Source organism: Camellia sinensis, chromosome 4 (assembly GCF_055761805.1).
Source record: "Camellia sinensis isolate YWXY chromosome 4, ASM5576180v1, whole genome shotgun sequence".
Lineage (NCBI taxonomy): Eukaryota > Viridiplantae > Streptophyta > Magnoliopsida > Ericales > Theaceae > Camellia > Camellia sinensis.
This window is the reverse complement of record NC_138964.1, coordinates 176,913,657-176,937,307: the sequence shown is the minus strand read 5'-3', so window position 1 is coordinate 176,937,307 and position 23,651 is coordinate 176,913,657. Positions and strand designations below refer to the sequence as shown.

Here is a 23,651-nt window from a genome sequence, read left to right as displayed (position 1 = left end):
GTGGTTGATTTGGTGAAGTTCCTCCAGCCTCTCTTCTTTCCCCTTTCTTTCTCCTCTTCTTCTCTTTATTCTCTAAGGCTCTAGAATATTCTCCCTTTCTCTCTCTCAGATTGTATCTCTCTCCTACTCACTTGAGCTTATACATATAAAATATCTATCTTTAGTTTGTCTTAATCATATTTCATATTTAATTAGTGTACAATAAATTCACTTAATTTTGATTTATTCTTTCCTAATTTAACTTAGCCCAAATTTAATCTGATTAAGGTAACTCTCTTTGTTCAGTTCATTTAAACGGTACTCCCTTTTGCTTCAACTGTGTAAGTGGCAAGGCAATTTTAGAGAAGTCATTCACAAATCTACGATAGTATCCAGCCAAGCCCAAGAAACTGCGAACTTCCATAATATTCGTCGGTCTAGGCCAATTTACAACTGTCTCTATCTTTTGCAGATCAACAGAAATGTTATCTTTTGTTATCACATAACCCAAAAACATGACACTAGAAAGCTAGAACTCACACTTAAACAGTCTCGCATACAGTTTATTCTCCCTCAGTGTTTGTAAAGCAAGTCTCAAATGTTGTTCATGTTCCTCCTTACTTTTGGAATCAATCAAAATGTCATCAATAAACGCAACAATGAACTCATCAAGGAACGACTTGAAAATTCTGTTCATTAAATTCATAAACATAGCCGGTGCATTAATAACCCCAAATGGCATGACAAGGAATTCATAGTGGCTGTATCTTGTTCGAAAGGCAGTCTTTTCCACATCTTCGGCTTTAACTTTTAATTGATGATATCCGGATCAAAGATAAATTTTTGAAAACACATGCGCCCCTTACAGCTGATCAAATAAATCATCAATGCGAGATAGTGGATACTTATTCTTCACGGTCACCTTGTTTAACTCTCGATAATCCACACAAAGCCTCAAGGATTCGTCCTTCTTTTTCACAAATAACACGGGAGCACCCCACGGGGATGTACTAGGCCTGATAAATTTCTTGTCTAACAAGTCTTGTAATTGAACTTTCAACTTTTTCAATTCGGTAGTCGACATCCAGTATGGAGTCTTGGAAATTGGTTGTGTACCTGGTACTATCTCAATAGTAAACTCAATCTCTCTGTCAACTAAATTCCCTGGCAAATCATCTAGAAAAATATCTGGGAATTCTCTAACAATAGGAATGCTATCCACATTAGGTTTAGCAACAGTTGGCACAGTTAACACATAGCATAAAAATCCCCTACAACTTTCCTTAATCAACTTATTCACTTTCATGGAAGAAATTAAATATAGGGGAGATACAACACCAAATCCATGAAATGTAAATTCAGGTAATTCAGGTAAGCGAAACACAACTTGTTTAGTCAAACAGTCAGTAGTAGCACAATATTTTGATAACCAATCCATTCCCAAGATTACGTCAAAATGAGCGATATTTAAAGGCAACAAATCAACATATAAAATCATGTCCCTAACGGTAATCTCACATGCGGGATACATATATGCACAAGTCATAGACCCCCTAGTTGGAAAAGATACAACTAACAGATAAGGCATTGGTTCCAATGATCTAGTTAATTTTGGAGCAAAAGCACAGGACACAAATGAGTGTGTAGACCCTGAGTCAATCAATACATATGCATTTTAGGAACAGATAGGAAGGATACCTGACACAACTATCTCTACATTCTGTACATCACCCGGTACTAACGCAAAAACTCGTCCTTGTTTCAAAGTTTCGTTCCCTACAATCGCTTTCGGATTAACCCTTGGGGTTGACACTAATGCGGCTGAACTTGCCATAGGCAAACTCGTGCTTTGGGATCTCAGTGGGCAATCTTTGATCATGTGGCCTGTTTTCCCACACCGAAAACAGGGGCCAGAAATTCTGCGGCAAACTCTCTTATGTTTTTTTCCACATTCTGGGCAAAGGAGGGTGCCATTCCCTTGGCTAGAACTATGTAAAGATCCCATATTCTACCTCTAGTTCTATGAATTATTGGAGTTGTTCTAGCCCTTCTCAAAATTGAATCCCTATTTCTTACTCTTTCATCCGGTCACTGGTGTCTTTGTTTGTTTTAGTGCAGCAATGTTCGCCTCAGCCATAATGGCTCTATCCAAGACATCAACATATTTTACTAGCTTGAGGACATTGATCTGGTCAAGGACCTCAACAACAAGCCCACCTTCGAATTTTCTAGCTTTCTTGTAATCGGTATCTACCATATGTGGCGTATACCATGCAAGCTCGGTGAATTTGGTTTCACACTCTACTACCGACATAGTACCTTGCTTTAGTTGCTCAAATTTCGTTACCTTGCAGTCTCTAGCACACTATGGAAAATATTTTTCATAGAATGCCTCTTTAAATTGTGCCCAAGTCATGGTAATCTGCTAATCACGGATAAGCATCTACCACCTTCTTGTTTCTTCTTACAATGTAAAAGTTGCCAACAAAACCTCTTGCTCTTCAGAACAGGGAAATACTTCAAACAACTTTTTAATCTTTAAGATCCATGCTTCGGCCTTCAGCGGTTCAAGGACCCCCGGAAAAGTAGGTGGTTTCATTTTGTTAAACTTCTACGTCAAAGTAATAATGTTATCAATGTTGGGTGGCTCAACTAGGATTGGTGGCGGAGAAGGAGGTGGAAATGGCTATCTCTGTTGTTATCTTAAAGATTCTATCAGTAACTCCACCATTCACTCTAATCGTTCCATTCTTACATCAGAAGACTCAGATGCATTTGTAGGCCTTGTCTCCTCTATTGGTCTACATATAAACAAAATGATAATAAACATAGGACACATAAGTTTCACATTTGCATTGTCATCACATAGACACGTAAGAAACCCACACACACTTACACATGCAAATAAAATGCCCTAATATCTGTCCTAGGACATCCTATAGCTCATTTGGACGTGTGTGTGCGGTATAACTCGTGCTCTGATACCACTCTGTCATGACCCAAACCCGTTCCTATAGGTGTAGTGTCATAATCGGCCAGTAATCTATGATTGCCAAAGGCCTTCCTGTATAAATCCAATGATCGGGGCTAGCGAAAGCTAATATATCTGAAAATAAAACGTCTAACAAGTGGTGAAAATGTATATGAGACAAAATGCATTACTATATATATATGTACATCAAGATACAACAAGTTTGCTAAATATAAACAAAAGATGGAGCACACTCCCATCATCAACACATCCGTAAGCGATGTGAAACTATTCCTAACATATGAGTGACGGCCAAAAGGGTGATCACCGGGTCACCCAAAGCCTCGACAGATAGGAACCTCGCAATGAGGCACAAAAGGTATCTTAACAAAACTAAGGCAAGGTCGACGCCACTAAGTCCCCTCCTGCACTGGATCACCTACATATATATATAACATCATGAGCTAGAGCCCAATGAATAACAACAATAGAAAGAGGTTATGAATGATGTCCTTACTGTAAAGCAAATTATATACTCAACAGATCCATATCTCATACATGAAGTATAAATATTATACGTGGTACATCCAATAGCAAACTAGTACAGGTGGTCATGAGGACCGAACAAACAGTCATGAAGGCCGAACAATCAGATATTGATGGCCATCAATACAATAAGCAGGAGTTCCAAGAGTTAGAACTGACAGAGATCTCTGTAACAGTAACAATAAATAGATGCCAAGGATACCACGACTACAGTTCAAAAAATAGGGCAATTATTCACTTAAGTAGAAGAATCATTTCAGAAAATGGAGAAGAGTATAAGTCAGAAAGTACTCATAATTAAACATATCTTTACAACAGTGTTACTCACAGTTGGCTTTGCAAAACACGTGGCTGGGACGCGACACTTGACCTACACAGACACATACAGCATAATACGTTTAATTCACCACTCAACCAACTAGTTGCTATCATTACTTATTGATTGGTTGGCCTAATTGTTCCTTATTCTCTTTTAATGCTCGTGATACTCGTGCAATGCATATGAATGTCAAATACAAGTGAAAACCATGCTAACGGAGGCCCAGAAGAAGGAAAAATGAAGCTGAAAAATGAAATTGGGCTTGTGTGACAGCCACACATGCGGAGTGCCTTGGCCGCACGTGCGGCACTCCCCACCGCACATTATGTAGAATGTGCAGTTCCTCTCCCTTGTTTACCATACATGCAGCCTGCACGTGCGACTCTGATTCCCGCACGTGCGGTCCTCCCTACCGCACGTGCGGTTCTGGGTGTTTCAGAACCGAAACTCTACTATGTTTTTGAGCTTCAACCTTTCCAAAAACCAAACCCAAATTTGTACAAATCAAGGCCTGAAACCTACTAAAACATGGTGAATGAGCAAATTCTAAATTTAATCCACAATCATAACTTTCAACCTAATTTCAATTATTCATTTCTAAAATCAAAACTTGACATGGAGGAAGACAAACACGAGTTATGCAAATGGAAGTCTTATATTTCAAAAATCTATGAAATTTCCTTCATCAACCTCAACCCATGCAAGAATAAGTGAAGAATTATGAGAGATGTTGTATATAACAAGGTTTTGAACAAGGTTTACAACTTCTTCTACATATACCACCCAACTTCCTAATTCCACTCAAATTCTCTCATTACATGTGGGAATTAACTTAGTCTTATGGGCTTAAAGAGGAATTTCTTACCTTCTATGGTTAATTTGGTGAAGTTCCTCCACCCTCTCTTCTTTCTCATTTCTTTCTCCTCTTCTACTCTTTGTTCTCTAAGGCTCTATAATACTCTCCCTTTCTCTCTCTCAGATTATATCTCTCTCCCACTCACTTGAGCTTATACATATAAAATATCTATCTTTAGTTTGTCTTAATCATATTTCATATTTAATTAGTGTACAATAAATTCACTAATTTGGACTTATTCTTTCCTAATTTAACTTAGCCTAAATTTAATCTGATTAAGGTGAATTAGGCTCTAACCACCTAGTCCAACATTTACTTTTCGATCTTTTAAGTTAACGAATCAGATAGGTCTAATTCATATATTATCATATCTATCAAGCAAAACATAATTCAAATAGCACATGACTCACAATTAACACACACATATAAGCATAGAAAACAAAATGTCACATGTAGCTACATAATTAAGGTAAGCCACCAAAGTAACAGTTAATTTCGAAGGCGGGTGTTACAGGCAACATGTCCTCAATATCTTAATGGTTTTTTCGAATTGTCTATCTGTTTGCAAGTAAAAAGCGGTGCTAAACTTTAGTGTTTTTCCCAAAGTTGCTTGTAACTTGCTCCAGAATTGAGATACGAAATAAGGGTCTCGATCCGATACAATTGATATTGGGGCGCCATGCAATTGAATGATCTTCTTGATATATAAACTGGAAAATTTGTTAAAAGAGTACGTGACTTTAACGAGCATGACATGTGCTGATTTCATTAATCAATCTATTATGACCCATATCACATCATTTTGTTAGGCTAATTGTGGTAATCTAATAACGAAATCCATATTAATGTGTTCCCATTTCCATTCAGGAATAAGAAGTGGTTGCAGCAGTCTTGTAGGTCTCTGATGCTCTGTCTTAACTCGTTGACATTGGAAGCATTTGGAAACATGGCTTGTTATGTCTTTCTTCATTCCTGTCCACCAATAATGTGCTTTCAAATCGTGGTACATTTTCGTATTTCCAAGATGAGTGGCGACTCTCGAACTATGGCTTTTTCAACTTGGCATAAAGTTTGTGGTTACGTAGTGTTTGCAGAACTAATCGTAAGTGTTGCTCATGGTCTTCCGGTGTTTTAGAGTAGACGAGAATGTCATCAATGAAGATAATAACGAACTGTCACGACCCAAACTTGCTCCTATAGGTTTAGTGTCATAACCGGCCAGTAATCTGTGATTACCAAAGGCTTGCTTAACAGTAATACAATAAACGGGTGTAGACGTCCCCCGAACGCCCCGGGAGGATGAGTCCCGTTCTGTTCATTTGGGGTTACTACAGTTCGGACTCGACTTGTGTCACGGTTCTTAATCTAAACCAAAGAGTCCAAATCTGGAAAATCGTTTTGAGAAACAGATTTTTTTTAAAAAGTAGTGCCAAACATGGATTGCTTTTCCAGATACAGAGTCGCCACCTAAATATTTTTTTTTTTTTAAATGGGGAAATTTAGGAAACCCTGACTCGGTGCCGAAGGCCACATGTCCGTCATCACCGGAGTTGTCTCGGCTCGGGAGCTTGGGTACGATTGGGGAAGGTCAGCTATGAGCACCCCCTTTCGCCCGGTCCGAAGACCGGCCTCTACTAACCGTGATATCCGTTTTTGAAAACTTTATGTGTTCTTAAACCAATTGTTAGCCTAGAATTACTATATTATGCGCGCAGCAAACAAGTATAGACCAAATCGCCCAAATTGGAAATAAAACATTTTATGTTCGTTTTGAAAATGGTTTGCTACTCGCAAGTAGGCTAAAATGCAGATTTTGCCACCCTCAAGTGGGCTTTTGGAAAAAATGGTTTTGCCACTATCTAGTGGGCTTAAAATTCACAGTTTTAACGCATTATCCCAATTTAAGCAATTTGACCTCCACCCACAGGCATTCAAGCAGTTTATCTCATGTAAGCACTTAGCCGCATGGCAAGCATACTATTATGGCAACACTCACACGCATGCTGGATGCTAAAGCAAAAATACTTACATTGTACTCCGTGCCAAAACAGTAAACTAGTTAGCAAACATGCATGTCCTAGTTCATGTTAAAAGTGGCTAATGCATCACATGCAAAATGCAATCTAGGCAGGCTCGGCTAGCCCTAAACATGGTATGTGAAAATGCACAATTATCACATATTCGGTTTAGAATTTGAAATACAAATGCGGTTAGCGTGATGTACCGAGCCTAATATATGCAATACAAATGCATAGATGCACGCATGCATAGCATAAGGTATGCTAATTTCAAAAAATGCCCTAATCTACCATCATAAGCGGGTAAATAAAAGGAAATAAAGAAATGGGGATTGGAAGACATACACACCACCCACACACACTTATTACAGATTTGCCCTCATTCGGAGGGCCCAAATAAATATTACAGTCCCAAAATAATAAACAAATAAAATTATTACAAGATTTCTAATTTAATTTAAAAGAAAAGATGGCGAAGGAAAGAAGAGGGCAGCCGCAGCCTTTGCCTCGGGATGCGCGAATGATGCATGCTCGAATCCGTCTCGCCCGGAAAACCCGTACTATACTCCTGCCGCCTCTGTTTGTACTGCCTTGTCTTTCTGAAAATTGCCAAAGTACTGGAGCAAGTTCCTTGCATCCTGCAGAGCACCACCGGCCGGACAGAATTCCCACCGGCACTTCACAATTCCCATCGGCATTTGTTGGATTCCTCGGCACTCCAGATATTGCCGGTCGGCACTAAATTCTGCCGGTCGGCAGAAACTTCCTGCAGAAGACAATTTGACAGCAAACAGAGAACAGACAGTGCATGGCATGGGGTTCTCAGGTATATGTAGGCATGGTTGTGCTTCTTATCATGTTTTGAACTCAAAGAAGCACGACCCTCGATCTTTGAGCCATCAATGGAGCATGATGACCCAAGGGATCAAATTCGCCACTCAATGTAAGGATGCATGCAACAAAAAAAAATGAGATCCGAAGCCTTATCATGTCGAAGTCAAAGGCCCCGGTGACCGAGAATCAAGGTACATTACATCACTTGGAGTATGAATGTCCCTTGACCCTCATATTTGGCTTGACACCCCAAGCCAAATGATGCAATGCATGTTATGCTCACAAGGCTCAAAATGCAACATGGTACTAAGATGTAAAGCACAACAAGCACTATGCAACCAACATGACAAATGTGTAATGTCAAGCATGCATGGTGCAAATGTGGTGCAAACATAGACCAATTTGGTAATGGGATTAGCATGCTATGAGGCTTAATGAAGCAATCATGCAACTTACATGAAACAAGCATGCAATGGAGCCTCAAAGTGATAAAGGTGCGGACCCTTATTCACCTCAAAACAGCACCAAGAGTGCTCAAAATGATGGACAACAACTCATGTTAACAAGCAAACTTATGGTCCCAAGGTTTAGGCACAAAAAGGAGACAACTTTCTCCCACCAACATGACCTCTCATGGCATGATTAAAACAAGTAAAAACAGAATTTTTACATGCAAAATGGGACTCCAAAAACTCCTAAAATGGCAGCCAAGATGACCCCCCAAGAGGCACATGCACTAAGGCTCATTCCTAGGCACAAGAGGGTATACCCTTAAGGCATAAAAGAGGTCATGCATGCACACATACAAACATGATTCTTGGACTAAAATGTGGTCCTAGATGGTGTTAAATCATGAGGGTAATCACAACCACGCATGCTAGAGGTCAACATGCTTAAAGCTTTCAAGCCAAAATACAAAGCAACCCTAACAAACATGTCAAGCATGAACAAATGGATAACCAACAGATTTTTAGCATGGAAAAACAACATTAAAAAAACTTCATGGAACTAAGCCAACACACACAAGAATCATGGCCTAATCATGAGATGCACTTCTAAGCAAAATGGAGCAATACAAAGCAAGTACTACAAGCATACAAGGAGGTACAAATCCAGCCAAAAATAGAGATCCCACATGACCTAAAAACACCCAAAAAGTTCTGAAATGAAGCAAAAAAAATAAGCAAGCATGCATGTCACCCTTTTGGGCCACAACTCAAGGAAACAAAACCATAAAGGGAGAGGGGTGTCCCTCCCCTATGCAAGACTTCAAACCAACTTTTTTGACACTAAAAATACACTGATTTTCAATGGTCAAAGGACCAAAACACTGAAGTGAACAAAACCTTATGAAAGAGGCACCAAAATGGACCAAACAAGGCCTAGAAGGGTGAGTTTACACTCAAACCACAAAATGACCTTAATGAAAGTGCTAAAGCAGGAAAATACAAGTCCTTTTTATGTTATACACAAGAGCTAAAACAGCAAGCAAGATAGGTAAAAAACTATTGCAAGTTTGGGGAATATAAATCAAGATGCTCACCCTTGAAGAACCTTTGAAGAACAAATGGTCTAGCCTCCTTCTTTTGATCAAAACCAGTCCAAAAACTCAAGAAACAACCCCCCAAGTCCCTCAATCTCGGAGTAAGGTGTGATGGTGTGTGTAATGGTGCAAAAGTAAGGTAAAAACCACCTTTTGAGCTAAGAAACACACACAAATGAGGAGAGAGAGGGAGGTATAGAGATAATGTGTATCTATATCTCCAAGGTCTGGTTTTTGGTTGCAAGAGTCTAACCTAGATCAAAGAGGAAGGCCCTCCTCTTATAAGACTCCCTCTTGCAAAGCTTATACAACAAGCTTGCTTAGAGGGAGATCCCTCCATACACGTGTATGGAGGAGGGAAGAGTTGGTGCCAGCTATCACAGCTAGCACAAAATATCTCCATAAAGTGGATGAACAGTGGTCGGCTGCCCAAAAATGCCATTTCGGCAAAAAACAGTGCCGACCGGCAATAAATTGTGCCGACCGGCAAACAAAAGTGCCGATGGCAGACAAAGACCATCCGGTGGCCTCCGGCCACTGCCGGTGGTGTGTGGGGATGTCTCACAAGGCATTCCCTGCCCCTCCAAGGCAAAACACAAGTGTTTGGTGCAAAACCAGACACTAAACGGTCAAGTTCGGAGATCCTGAGGCAAGGCACGCGAGCCGAGTCCTCCGGGAACTCCAAACGAACACGTTCATGGATGATCACCGAGTGTTCGAACGGTGACGTCCAAGTCTTGAGGACGGTCAAAAATGGGGTGTCTACAACGGGGATGACGGAAGGCAATACATAATAAAATAAAACGTCCAATGAGCTGTGCAGACTTAAATGAACAAAACAAACCTTTATATTACGTCCATGCTAACACATATATACAAACCACAACGTAACTTGGTAAAGTAAATCCCATTAAACAAAAGTCAATAAACAAAATCTTCATAACATTAGTCTACATTCATAGATATGTGAAAGTTAGAATCATCCAAAAAGCCTTAACACTCGACGGTTTGGAACCTCGCAGTGAGGCACAGTAGTTGGCTTGACAAAATAGGGCTCGAGTCAACACCGCTATGTCTGCTTCGGTGCTTGCTTACCTACATACATATTTTAAACAATAAGCTAGAGTCCAGTGAATAACAATTATGTAAAGGGGTTGTGAATAATGTTCTCACAGTTATTTAAAAACAATTAGTTTCAGTAGTGATTCGATTCACAAAGCAGTATGTCATACATTGGATGAAATCATATCAATCATACATGGTACATCTAATAACAAAACAGTACAGTAGGTCTTAAAGACCAAATGGTAATTTGATAGCCATCAATACAGTAGTTCCAAGGATTGAAACTGACAGAGATATCTATAATAGTAGCAGTAACAATAGCAGTAAACAGTAACAGTATGCTATGGATGCAACGAATACAGTTCATAAAATAAGATAATCATTCATTCAGTAAACAATAGCGTTTCAGAAACAGAACTTAGCAATTTCATTCGGGAAATAATTAACACTTGAACATAGCTTTACAACAATGTTACTCATAGTGGGCTCCCTGAATACGTGCTTAAGATGCGGCGCCCGACCTAAACAAACAAATTCAAGCACAACTCAATCCCATTCATGTCATTCAGTCATTCTATTCAGTTCGGTACTTATACTTCTTCAGTTTCTTCGTTACTCGTTTGTTCGGTTATTCCTATTCGTTCTTTTATTTCATTGTATCCATGAGATGCGAATGTACATGAAAAATACTTAAAACCATGCAAACAAAGGCGCGAAAGGTAAAAAAATGGAGCGAAAATGAAACCAGGACCAACCTAAAAACCGCACGTGTGGAACCAACACCGCACGTGCGCCCCGTACGTGCAATTAAAGCAGTAGCTGTGCTGGAACAAGAGAGCTCTTCCGTGCATGCGGGAGCCCAGGCCGCACGTGTAGAACTGGGCAAAACCAGTTTGAATTTTTTTTTCAATTTTGAAGTTCCAATTTTGCAATTCCAACTTCATTTTTATGCAATTCAAGCCCCAAAACCTTTCAAGAACATATTGAGTTTAACATAACTAGCTTTAAACAAAACCATAACTTCAAATTGAAACTCAAATTCCATGTAAAAAGTTCAAACCCTTGAATTTAAAAACAAAATCATAATCTATGCAAATTGAGCTCCAATCCTTGAATTTCATGGAGTTTTCCTCCTAAATTTTGAAAACTCATGCAAAAAGTAAGGACACAATTGGAGGATCATGAATTCCATGAAAATTATGCCATGCGTGTGGAGATATAAGTTCAATTCCTTATTTATTTGGTCATATGAGTTCTTAACATTAATTTACACCACTAAACTCATAATTATGCAAGATCACCTCTTTAATTCAACTCAAATTCTAAAGGATCATGAGTGTAATATCTCAAATTCATGAAATAAGGAAAGAATTCCTACTTTAGGTGCTCAAATTGTTGAAGATTGCTTGGTTATTTTCTTCCTCTTCTTTTCTTCTTCTTAGGTGAGCTCTCAAGGGTTCTCTCTCCTTCTCTCAAATTCGACTCCAACACTCTCCACAATCACTCTATTTTTTCCCTTAATATTTGATGAATAGCTTAGGAAATGTAATTAAGCTCTAATCTTTCTAAACCTTGATTAATTATGAGGTTAAACTAAATTTTAAAACAAATTTATCCAAATTAAATTAATCCTCATTATAGCCTAATTTAATCTAAACTAGACTAAACTTAATTATTCCAATATGAATTAGGCTCTAATTACTTGTCATAGTATTCAATTCTAACTTGTTTCAATTATTGAACCAGGCAGGTTCATGCCATATCTATACATATCTGTTCACAATAACAATACAATGCATATAACACATGGCTCATATTTAGTTTAACCTTATAATTAATCAAAGTTCAGGAAGATTAGAGCTTAATTAATCGTGTGACAACCACCTTATAATTAATCTTGTTTCAATTACTGAATTTGACAGGTTCATTCCAAGATATAGGGTTTGAACACTCGATTCATGAGGTCCAAAAGGCCGCTGAAACGTTTGTGACGCCAAATAGCATAACAAGAAACTCGTAGCGTCCATAACATGTTCTGAAGACAGTCTTCTCAATGCTTTCGGCTTCGATCTTCACTTGATGGTAGCCAGACCTCAAGTCGATATTCGAAAATACTTAAGCGCTTTGAAGTTGATCAAATAAGTCATCAATTTGCGACAAAGGGTACCGATTCTTGATTGTAACCTTGTTCAATTTTCAATAATCGAAACATAATCTCAACGTACCATCTTTTTTCTTTACGAATAATAATAGAGCTCCTCATGGTGAGGTATTTAGTTGTATGAAACCCTTGTCGAGCAATTCCTAAAGTTGCGTTTTCAACTCTTTTAAAATTTGTCTAAAAAAATAATGGGCGAATTACACTAAAGATCCCTATAGTTTAGAGCTTGTGTCATTTTGGTTCCTGACTTTTCAATTGTGACACATTTGACCCTGATTTTTGAATCTTGTTCCAAATAAGGACAATTGAATATACCAATATTCAATTTCAAGGGTAAAACCGTCAATTTAATAAAATATAAATTAATTTGACAAAAATAAATGTTAAAAAATATTTTCAAATTTTTAAAAATTATTTCTACCCACTAATGATAAAATTATGTAAAATTGATAAATCTTTAACACATTTATTTTTTTTTACCAAATTAATTTTTGTTATATGTTTGGATGATGATCATGTAATGTGTGGTTGTTTTTATTTTCATTAAATTAGTTTCTATTTTTTCAAAGGGAGCTTTTTTGATAAATCATTTTTCTATGAGTTTTATTCCATCCAACCCATATATTCTTTTTGACTATTCCATTAGGTCCTATTTGAGGTAAGAAGACCAAAATACCATTTTCATCTACCTATGTTCCATTTAATCCACATTATTTTCTTATGTTTTAATAAGTCCTATGGGTGACATAATTACCAAAATACCCCTAATGTGAATGTTCACATTATCAATGTGAATGTTCCTATTTGAGGTAAAAAGACCAAAATACCCTTTTCATCTACTTATGTTCCATTTAGTTCACATTATTTTCTTATGTTTCAATAAGTCCTATGGGTGACATAATTACCAAAATACCCCTAATGTGAATGTTCACATCCTATGAGTGATATAATTACCAAAATACCCCTAATGCGAATGTTCACATCGTCAATGTGAATGTTCACACTGTCAATGTAAATGTTCACACCGTCAATGTGAATGTTCATATCATCAATGTGTAGGGGCTTGGCCCAGCCCGGGACGGGGTCAACCCATGTAAAGCCTCGTGGGTGCTTGCCAAAATTCGGGCTAGGCTAGACCGGCCCACGGGCCAAAAAATTAGGCCTAGGCCCTAGCCCTGGCACAAAGGTATTCAGGCTTTGGGTGCCCCGGTGGGTCGAGCCAAGGGGCTTGGGCCTAGACTTGGGCTTGGGTGAGCCTCACCATTTTTTTTAATTCTTTTTAATTTTTTCTCCCAAAATTTTATTATTTTCCACAAAAAAGACACCGGGCCTCAAGCCGAGCCTTAAATGGGCCTTATACGGGCCGAGCTTCAAAGTGATGGCCTAGGTCCTAGCCCAAGTTTTCGGGTTGGGCTCGGACCCGAGCCCAAACAAGCTTGCCCCAGGCCGCGGGCCAATTTTGCACTCCTATCAATGTGAATATTAACATGTCAATGTGAATATTCACATTGCCAATAGGTCGAACCCGTTCCGGGCCGCGGACCAATTTTACACTCCTATCAATGTTAATGTTAACATGTCAATGTGAATATTTACATTGTAAACGGACCGGGCCCGCAGGCGGGTTTCGGGCCGCTGGTCAATTTTATACTCCTATCAACGTGAATGTTAATATGCTAATGTGAATATTCACATTGTCAACGGGCCGGGCCCGCCCCGGGCAGTCCACGGGCCGCGGGCTGGTTTCGGGTTACCCACGGGCCGCGGGCCAATTTTACACTTTTATCAATGTGAGTGTTAACATGTCAATGTGAATATTCACATTGTCAACGGACCGGGCCCGCCCCGGCCCAGGGGGAAGCTTCGGACCGCCCACGGGCCAATTTTACATTCTTACCAATGTGAATGTTAAAATATGAATATTTACAGCCCGCCTCGCCCCGGGCAACGGGCGAGCTTCGGGCCGCCCACGGGCCGCGGGCTAATTTTACACTCCTATCAATGTGAATGTTAACATGTCAATGTGAATATTCACATTGTAAACGGGGCGGCCCGGGCCTGCAGGCGAGTTTCGGGCCGCCCACGGGCCGCGGGCCAATTTTACACTCCTATCAATGTGAATGTTAACATGTCAATGTAAATATTCACATTGTAAACGGGCCGAGCCGGGCCGGGCCCGCGGGCGGGTTTCTGGCCGCCTACGAGCCGCGGGTCAATTTTACACTCCTATCAACGTGAATGTTAATATGTTAATGTGAATATTCACATTGTCAACGGGCCGCGGGCCAATTTTACACTTCTATCAATGTGAATGTTAACATGTCAGTGTGAATATTCATATTGTCAACGGACCGGGCCCGCCCCGGCTCGGGGTCAAGCTTTGGACTGCCCATGGGCCACGGGTCAATTTTACATTCTTACCAATATGAATGTTAAAATATGAATATTTACAGCCCGTTCCGCTCCGGGCAACGGGCGGGTTTCGGGGCAGCCCACGGGCCGCGGGCCAATTTTACATTCCTATCAATATGAATGTTAACATGTCAATGTGAATATTCACATTGTAAACGGGCCGGGCCGGGCCGGGCCCGCGGGCGGGTTTCGGGTCGCCTACGGGCCACGGGTCAATTTTACACTCCTATCAACGTAAATGTTAATATGTTAATGTGAATATTCACATTGTCAACGGGCCGGGCCCGCCCGGGCAGCCCACAGGCCACGGACGGGTTTCAGGCCGCCCACGGGCCGCGGGCCAATTTTATACTTTTATCAATGTGAATGTTAACATGTCAATGTGAATATTCACATTGTCAACGGGCTGGGCCCACCCCGGACCGAGGGCGATCTTCGGACCGCCCACGGGCCACGGCCCAAATTTACATTCTTACTAATGTGAATGTTAAAATATGAATATTTACATCATAAAATTGCTAACCGTTCAAAAAATATTTGTAAGGGTATCAAAATTAAATATAAGGGCATAAGAGTCTAAAAAAAAAGTGTAAATCAAGAAAAATGACTTTATGGAATAAAACTATACATACATGGGACTAAATGGGTTAATAAATTTCTTTATGGAGTTTTTGGGTTAAAACACTTCTAAATGGGATTTATCAATAAAAATCCCTTTTTCAAAAGTCAAATATGGCGACAACTTTGATATCATTATTAAACCTATTCATTAAATCAAAAAATTCAAAACTAAAAATATTTTATATATTTAATATATCGATTACATATTAAAAGCCTAACAACCATCCATGATCATCATCCAAACACATAATAAAAATTAACTTGGTAAAAAAATAAATAAATGTGTAAAATATATATTAATTTTACATAATTTTATCTTTGGTGGATAGAAATAACTTTTAAAAATTTAAAAATATTCTTTTAACATTTATTTTTATCAAATTAGTTTATATTTTATCAAATTGAGTAATGATATTTTCAATTATTCTTATTTAAAATAAAATTTAAAATTTAAAATCAAATATGCCACAATTAAAAAACGAATAATTAAAGTAAACATCAAGATTAAAAAACCAATAATTAAAGTAATACAAATCTCAAACTGTAGCATTAGTGTAATTCGTCCTAAAATAATTTAAGTGAGGGACACAATTGTAATAAAAAAAATTAAGAAACGGGGGGACACCGAGCAAACGAGTGTTGTGTAAATAGAATTACCCTTTCATATCAAACGGAGCATAGATAGGAAGAGAACCAGAGACAAAGGGAAACATCAAGATCAAGAACACTATGCTGGTGCAGAGCAGACGGAGCAATAGAAGAAGATTATGTAGATAGATTGTTGGGTCCTATATCCTAAATACTCATCATCGTTAATTGCCCTCCCTCTCTGCTCAAACAGTCCCTGAAGCTTCAGGTGGAATTGCACACTTCATCGCCGTCGCTACAATCTACAGGCAACACATGAAAGCTCATAAATTCCTCTATCATTTCCAGCACTGAAACGCGTTGATTTTTGAACAGAGGCAAGTTAAAAAGCAACAAAGGCTCGGAAATATGGTCTGGGGATTGTTCCCTAACGACGCACTTCCAGGTTTAAAATTCTCTCTCACTCTCTCTCTCGTGCTATTTCATCATTCATCTGTTTCTGTCACTGACACCCAAGAATTCTCAACTGTGTTATATATATATACACGTCTTTGTGTGTAATTTTAGTTTCTGCTATAACATGTAGTACAGTTTTTACTCACTAGCATTTTAACAAACATCTTAGTTGTGTAATATGCGGAGCCACCACCTCACAATGCCATCATGACCATAAAGTTCATATGTTATAGAAGGATTCTCCAATAGGACCTTATAGTTCCTATGTTAGCCTAGGTTTGAGACTAGGGCCTGGGAACCTCCTTGGATTGGTGCTATGGCCAACCCCATGACCTTTGCGTGGGATAAGTTGGGCCTTGTGGCTTGGTGGTTAGGGTTGAATGCTCGCTAAGGTGAGTCGCTGTATCCTCCGTTGAGCAACTTTCTCCTTAACATGTCTTAGAGAGAGAATTCTCCACAAGAACATATTCTCGAGACCAACCCTGTACCTGAGGAGCATACCTCTGTTACTTATGCAATCTTTGAGTGCCTTACAGTATATTGACGCCACTGTACTAGTGGTTGTTAACTCCAAATGGTTGGGCCAAGTAGAGAGAGCCACTTGTTTTTTTGTCCCAACTCGGGCATTCAACCAGGTGAGTTGGCCTCCATGGCCCGCCCCTTCTGAAAAATAAAGCCTCTTCTACCATTCATGCAAGAGAAGGTGAAGGTGTCATTTTCATCATTGGAGATTCTGGTTCAGCTTTAGACTTCCATTGCTCTCTACCTTTCTCTTTTTCCTGCTCTATGATGACCTTTGTTCTCATCCAGCCACCTCTGATGATTTGATGTTATCTCAATGACCATAATGCTTTTCCTATTTAAAAATAAATAAATAAAACTTTTTCATACTAACATAGAGACACAAGACACGCTCTGTATCTTCTCGTACTTGAGAGTAGCACACTTCAATTACTCCTGTAATCTTTGAGTGCCTCTGTTGGCTTAGTTTTCCTACGAAGGAAAATATCATAAATGCGAGCGTGCCAGCAAGGATTGAAAAACCCTTACAGATTAAATTCAAGCCAATTATCAAGCGATTGCGTTGATGGTTCTTTTGCCTCAACAAAGAGGACTTCAAAATTGCCAATTGTAGAAAAAAGAAAAATTAAAAAAAGAATGAGGGAGACTGAGAAAGACAATTGAGTGAACAATCAAAGTAATAATTACTTACCTCTACTCTTATGCTATGTTACATGGACTCGGGTACGGGTGTCGGGTGCGGGTATGTATCTAGAGGTCGGACTCATCAAATCATAAATTTAAGGATACGCGGACTCGGCAAAAAAATGTCATATTTTTATATTTTTAATCTAATATGTGAGATAAAATGGTATTATATTTAACTTATAGTGTCAAAATGACATTTATAGCAATTATATAACAATATATACATATAATAATAGTGTTATATACAATTATATAAGAAGTATCCGTTGAAAAGTATCCGACACATATCCCATACCCTTGTCCGAGTGTCGGGTGTCCGACACGGGTATTTGATTTAATTTGAAGAGTCCATGTAACATAGCTCTTATGCTTCGAAAATGAAGTGTATAAAATGCTTCGAAAAGAAAATACTGAAAATAAATACTTCGAAATATAAATCTATATTAAACTACTCCTAAGATAAAGAAAATGACAAGAAATATTGAAATCAATTATCTTTGATTTGAATTCTAGATCTTTTACAATGTAGCCATGAATGGCTATTTATAGGCAAATATTTGTAGGAAAAAACTCCCCGTAATAACTACCCAATAACCACCTAAAACTACTCACTCTTCCACCTTTATTCCCACAATGCCACATATCCCTCCATGTCTTCATAACTTCTTTTAACCTCTAATTCATGCTCCATGTTTTCCACTTTATTGGCCATCATCTTTTCACATTATATAACTTCTCATAACCTCCAAATGAGTAGGAAGATGTTATATGTCCTGCAATTATATAAATAATAAATAATAATAAAAATTGCAAATTTATGGTGCCAACAGCCTCAGAGGATATCAACATCATTTTAGCAATGGTCATTACTTCCAGGGCATTATCGGGCCTAGAAAAAGGGTCACTTGTCCTTTTGTCCTGACTTTAGCACATGATTAGGTGAGTTCCTTTGTGTTCCAACCCTCCCTAGAGGCCTTGTTTTCCTATTTTCAGACCTCTGTTTCTCTTCAGCTCTAAGGATGCTTCTACTCTCACCCAACCACCTTGGGTGACCTAGCACCATCTTAAGGAGTGCCATACTTCCTAGAGGGATCCCTCCATAGCCTAGTCACCTCATGAGGGGCTTGTTGGTGAATCCAAGAGGCTCATGAACTCATTACAACAACAAGGTCCAATTTGTTGGGGAGTAATTGTGGAGTCCACCTGCACAACACCACAACGTAACCCACATTGTTTAAAACTCCAGCCCACCTAAACGCTTAAAGCTTGTAAGTGGTGAGTCCATCTAACGGATAAGATCCACTCCTTTTACTTTTTATTTGATGTGGGACTACACCCATTCACACATGCTCCAACAATCTCCTTGTTATCATCTTTCTATCGCTTGTAGGTTCATCATAGATCGTGTACAATCCCTCTTAATTGTAATCTATAATTCTCCAACACCATATCCAACCTAGGCTAGATTATTGTATCGAGAACACTCTAATGACAACCACCATGTTGGGGGACCATCAATTGTGTGCTCTTGTATTTTCCTTGTTTCATTGAGAGTTACCCACGAATTTTTCTACTTTGTCGAGTGTCCGTGCAAGCACATATCGGTGCCTTGAGGCTAGGAGAGTTTGTGTATAGGCCATTGACTTTGATACCATTTGTTAGTGAATCTAAGAGGCCTATGAATGCGTAACAACATGACCCAAGCCGTTGAGTAACTGCAGAGTTCACTTGCAAAACAACAGTGTCCACCCAGCTAAAAACTTAAGTGTGTAAATGGTGAGCCCATCCAATGTATATTAAGGTCTATTTTTTATCCAATGTGAGAATCCACTCATTTACACATACTACAAAGGTTTTTGAGCCCTACTTTTGACTTAAATTAATATAGGAGCTTTAGGGTGCCACTGAAAAATCCTTTTGTAAGTCATAGGAGGAATGCATTTTGGTGGAGATTTGCCTGGCTGAGTCGAGAGAGGATAGAGTGCATATGCTTCTAGGGCGGGGGAAGTTTGCTTAACCGAAGGAGAGAGGTTATGCTCCAGGGAGAAGTTTGCTCGACCAAAGGAAGGAGGTCGAGTGTGCCTAGGAGGCTATTTGGAGATTGCCTCGAGATGCCTTGGCTTGAAGCTAAGGCATTTCATGCGCTGGCTCGAAGACAATGCATATGGTACTGAGTCACATGTAAGAGATGATGTAGTGATGACATGGAGCCTACTTGGCTTGTTAGGTAGGCTTAGTGGTTCTTGTGTAGTTGTTCATTTGATATTATGCCTCCGTTTGAGAAGTGGGTTGGCTTTTTGACTTTTTGGTTTTTTTGGCTATTTTAGCCTGGGCTAAAAGGTTTGGTTTGAGAATGGCTTTTTTGGCTTTTTTTTGTGAGAGAAGAGTGTAATAATTATGGGTTGGATGTGATGTTTTATTTGTTGTGGCTAAAATAGCCTATTTTGTCTTTTATGGCTAAAATAGCCAAAAAAGCTCTTGCCAAACGGAGCCATGGAATTACATTTTGTATTGGTTAATCATGGAATATGGCATAATGTATCTTGTTCATTCGATATATTTAGAGTGAATGTGTGACTAAAATACACACATTAAGGACTAAGAATCATGAATACAAACACAGGACACAAATACAAGAAGATGCGGATACACCGACATGGAAATGTCTAAATAATAAGTATATTACAAAAAAAATAAAATAAATAAATAAATAAAATTTACATAATCAGTACATGACACAAGACCTAACAACAAATAAGTATATATTTTTATATGCATACAAGAAAATAATATGTCTTCATTTTTTTACATTAAAAATACATATATAATTTATTATATCAAAATAGAAAGAAATTATTTTCCACATTATTTGTATTGGAAAAAAAGTTATGAACACAAAGTACTAATATCTATTTTAGAAAGTACTATTCATGAACAAATTGGAAGTTTTGGTTTTAGAATTCCTAATATTAAATATTAAAAAGTTTAAAAGAAGAGAGATTAATAGGTATAATTTAATCCATATTATTTTTATTTATCATTGGTTCTTAAGTTCTTTTCTTCAAACTTGCTATGTGTTTCATGTGTATTTAATGGGTCGAAGAAAATTTAAAAATAATAAGGCACGTTTAGATGATTGTGCAACATATGTCAAGGAGTCTCTGATGACGAGTGTTGGTGTCTGACACCTTCATGACATGGTGACACCTTATTAGAAGTATTTGTGCTTATTCAATGGCAATTTTTATTTTCTGGTGGGGGAATGGCCCCTCATGTAATGTCCCCATTTTGAGCAACAACTATATTGTCCCTTTTGGGTTGGGCCCTTATGGCTGTAAAGCACTCCGTTACTTGGAAGGGGTGTAAACTCACTTATATAGTCCATGAACTTTTTTCTATTTATCCGATTAGGGATGGGATGTGACATCTGTTAAGCAGTGCATTAGTCATTATTTAGCAAGGGTAGTTTAGTCTTTGACTGTTTTATTAGGTTTTGTTTTGTATTTCTCTGATTAATAATTTTGTTATACGATACTTACTTTTGTTTAATATGGTATCAGAGCTCAGGTTCGGAGAGGTCTTGGGTTCAATCTCTCTGTTGGTATTTAATGTTCTGTCCTCGTTTGGTTTCTTCTTCTCTATTTGGTTGTTTGCTTTTCCTTCTATTTACTTATATGTGTCTATCCATGTGCAAGACGTGATTGCACGTGATATATTGTGGGGCTCATTTTCTAATGGTTTAAGGTTTTGGGATAATTGGTAGTTTAACAACATCCTCCTCCCTAAGGATTGCCCGTCCTCATGTGGTGTGTGATGTAGTACTTAGCTTTGCACAACACTTGCTCTTGCTTCTGGGATCCAAGAGGTGGCTTTTATAAACTCTAGGGGTGGCTCCTTTATGCATGACCCACACGTCATAAGCTAAGTCCCTCATATGGTATGTGATGTAGAACTTAGCTTTGCACAACACTTTGCCACTGCTTGTGGGATCCAAGGGGTGGCTTGTACAAACTCTAGAGGTGACTTCCATTTGCACGACCCACATGTTGTAAGCTAGCTCCCTCGTTGATACCAATTGCAACGTTCCCATCCCAAGTAGCAATGATATTGATATTGATATTGTTTGCTTTGGGTTAGGCCCTCAAGGAAAAATGCTTTGTTACTTAGAAGAGACATGAACTCACTTATATACTCCAAGACCTTTTCCTACCTATCCGATGTTGTATGGGATGTGACACCTCCAAAGATTTTAGAAGGCCTATCGGTACTATTATTATTTGCCTGCAAGTCCCTTCAATATAGGCCCTCCTTCGCCTTTTTTGAAAAATTAAGCTTTACTATTTTTCACCAGGCACCTTGCATATATTAAATAAGGTTTTTGAATATTACAAAGTAAACGTTATGCCGTATATTAATATTGTTGTTACTTAAATGTGTGATACCTGAATTGAAATATTTGATTCCTTGTGGTTGGGGTGAATTTAAATTGAGCAAAACTTAACATGTCCAATGTGTATATGCAGTTGGTTGGTTGATGTGGTTATGATTTTTTTCTTGTTCTAAATCTATTTGGAGAATGCAATCATACCTTCTTCTCCCTTGTTGCTCGTGTGGTTGGTTAATATGGACTATTTTATTTGTTTAATGGCACTCTGTGGTTTTCATTGTTGTAAACATCAGTGTTTCAGGTTTTTGATACCTTCATTTAGAAGAAAATAGTTAGGACTTCCATTTTTTTCCCCCATCTAATTCTGTGATCTGCCCCTGTTTGTGTATTGTGTTTTAATTTTTATGTTTCTGTGATGAGAATGTAGTGTATTTTACATTGCAATCCTGTGAAGGACTTACTTATGCTGGTTGTACTGTTTATTCTCGTGACAGGTGAAGATAGGTACTATATATTCAGTAAAGGGACATACAAAGTGGGTCGAAAAGGTATGCGTGATTTTGGGCAAGTTATGATGACTCTTTTTTCATTAATTTTTATTGAATTTACTTGCCCACTGATTATATAGTTGGTGCCAAGACTTCGAAAGGACACTTAAATCTGAAATTTTACTGTTCAAATTGACTAATAATTGTCACAGTAAGAGCATTAAAGAATAGACGAAGACCAACCAATAAAAGAGATTCAAGCAACTAGGGTCAGCAAAACACCAATGAATTTCTTAAATGTTAAAAGGCTGCAAAAGCTTTTTTTTGAAGGAATAAAATTTGCCAGAATACTAATTGCAATTGCAATTGCTACTTGGAACTATTTAGAGTATTGCCTTGAAAACTAGAATATTCTTAAATATTTCCTGGTTCCTAAATGACTTAAAAGAAGAGAAACTATAAAGATGTGACATTCCATGGCGTTGTAAGGATTCTGAATACTAACTTGTATATTCAATCATGTTTTAATTACATCAAGACCTCAGTTTATATAAACCTAACGCCTAAACCAAAAAAGGAAATACAATAAATCATGCCTAATATATACACAATCATGCCTAAGAACAACCATGCCGAATATATACACAAACATGCCTAATATATACGATTATATTCTCACACCTCCGCTCAAACTCAAGGTGTTTCAGTCAAAAACGCGGAGAGTTTGTCAAGAAGAAATTGAAAACGAGCAATGGTGTGAGTTTTGGCGAAGAAGTCAAAAAGCTGGAGAGCCAAAGGGACAAAAGGAAGTGAGATAGAATCAGACTGTAGGTGTTGACGGATTAAGTGACAATCAACCTCAATATGCTTTGTGCGTTCATGGAAAACAGTGTTATGGCAATCTGAATAGCATTTCGGTTGTCATAGTAAAGAGAGGTCGTAGAAGACTGAGGAATGCTCAAGTCAGAGAGGAGACAACGAAGCCAAACAACCTCAGTAGTACCATGAGCCATAGCATGATACTCAGCTTCGGCAGTAGAACGGGCAACAACAATTTGTTTCTTGCTTTTTCAAGAAATCAAGGAATCACCAAGAAATAGATAGAAACTAGAAATGAACTTACAATCAGTAACATCACTAGCCCAATCAGCATCAGCATAAGCCTCTAAATCCAAGGAAGAAATAGAAGCCTTGGACG

The 23,651-nt window shown here is 38.4% G+C and overlaps 1 protein-coding gene across 1 annotated transcript in view; it reads left to right on the top strand.

Annotated features, from left to right (window-relative positions):
- The first annotated feature begins 15,905 nt into the window (after nt 1-15,905).
- Nucleotides 15,906-23,651, top strand: part of NBS1 (nijmegen breakage syndrome 1) — a 47,485-nt gene continuing 39,739 nt past the window's right edge. Inside the window, exons 1-2 of the mRNA XM_082866996.1 lie at nt 15,906-16,358; nt 22,460-22,513. Of these exons, the coding sequence (XP_082723122.1) occupies nt 16,322-16,358; nt 22,460-22,513 (91 nt within the window). The 5' untranslated portion in view covers nt 15,906-16,321. The remainder of the gene's footprint in view (nt 16,359-22,459; nt 22,514-23,651) is intronic.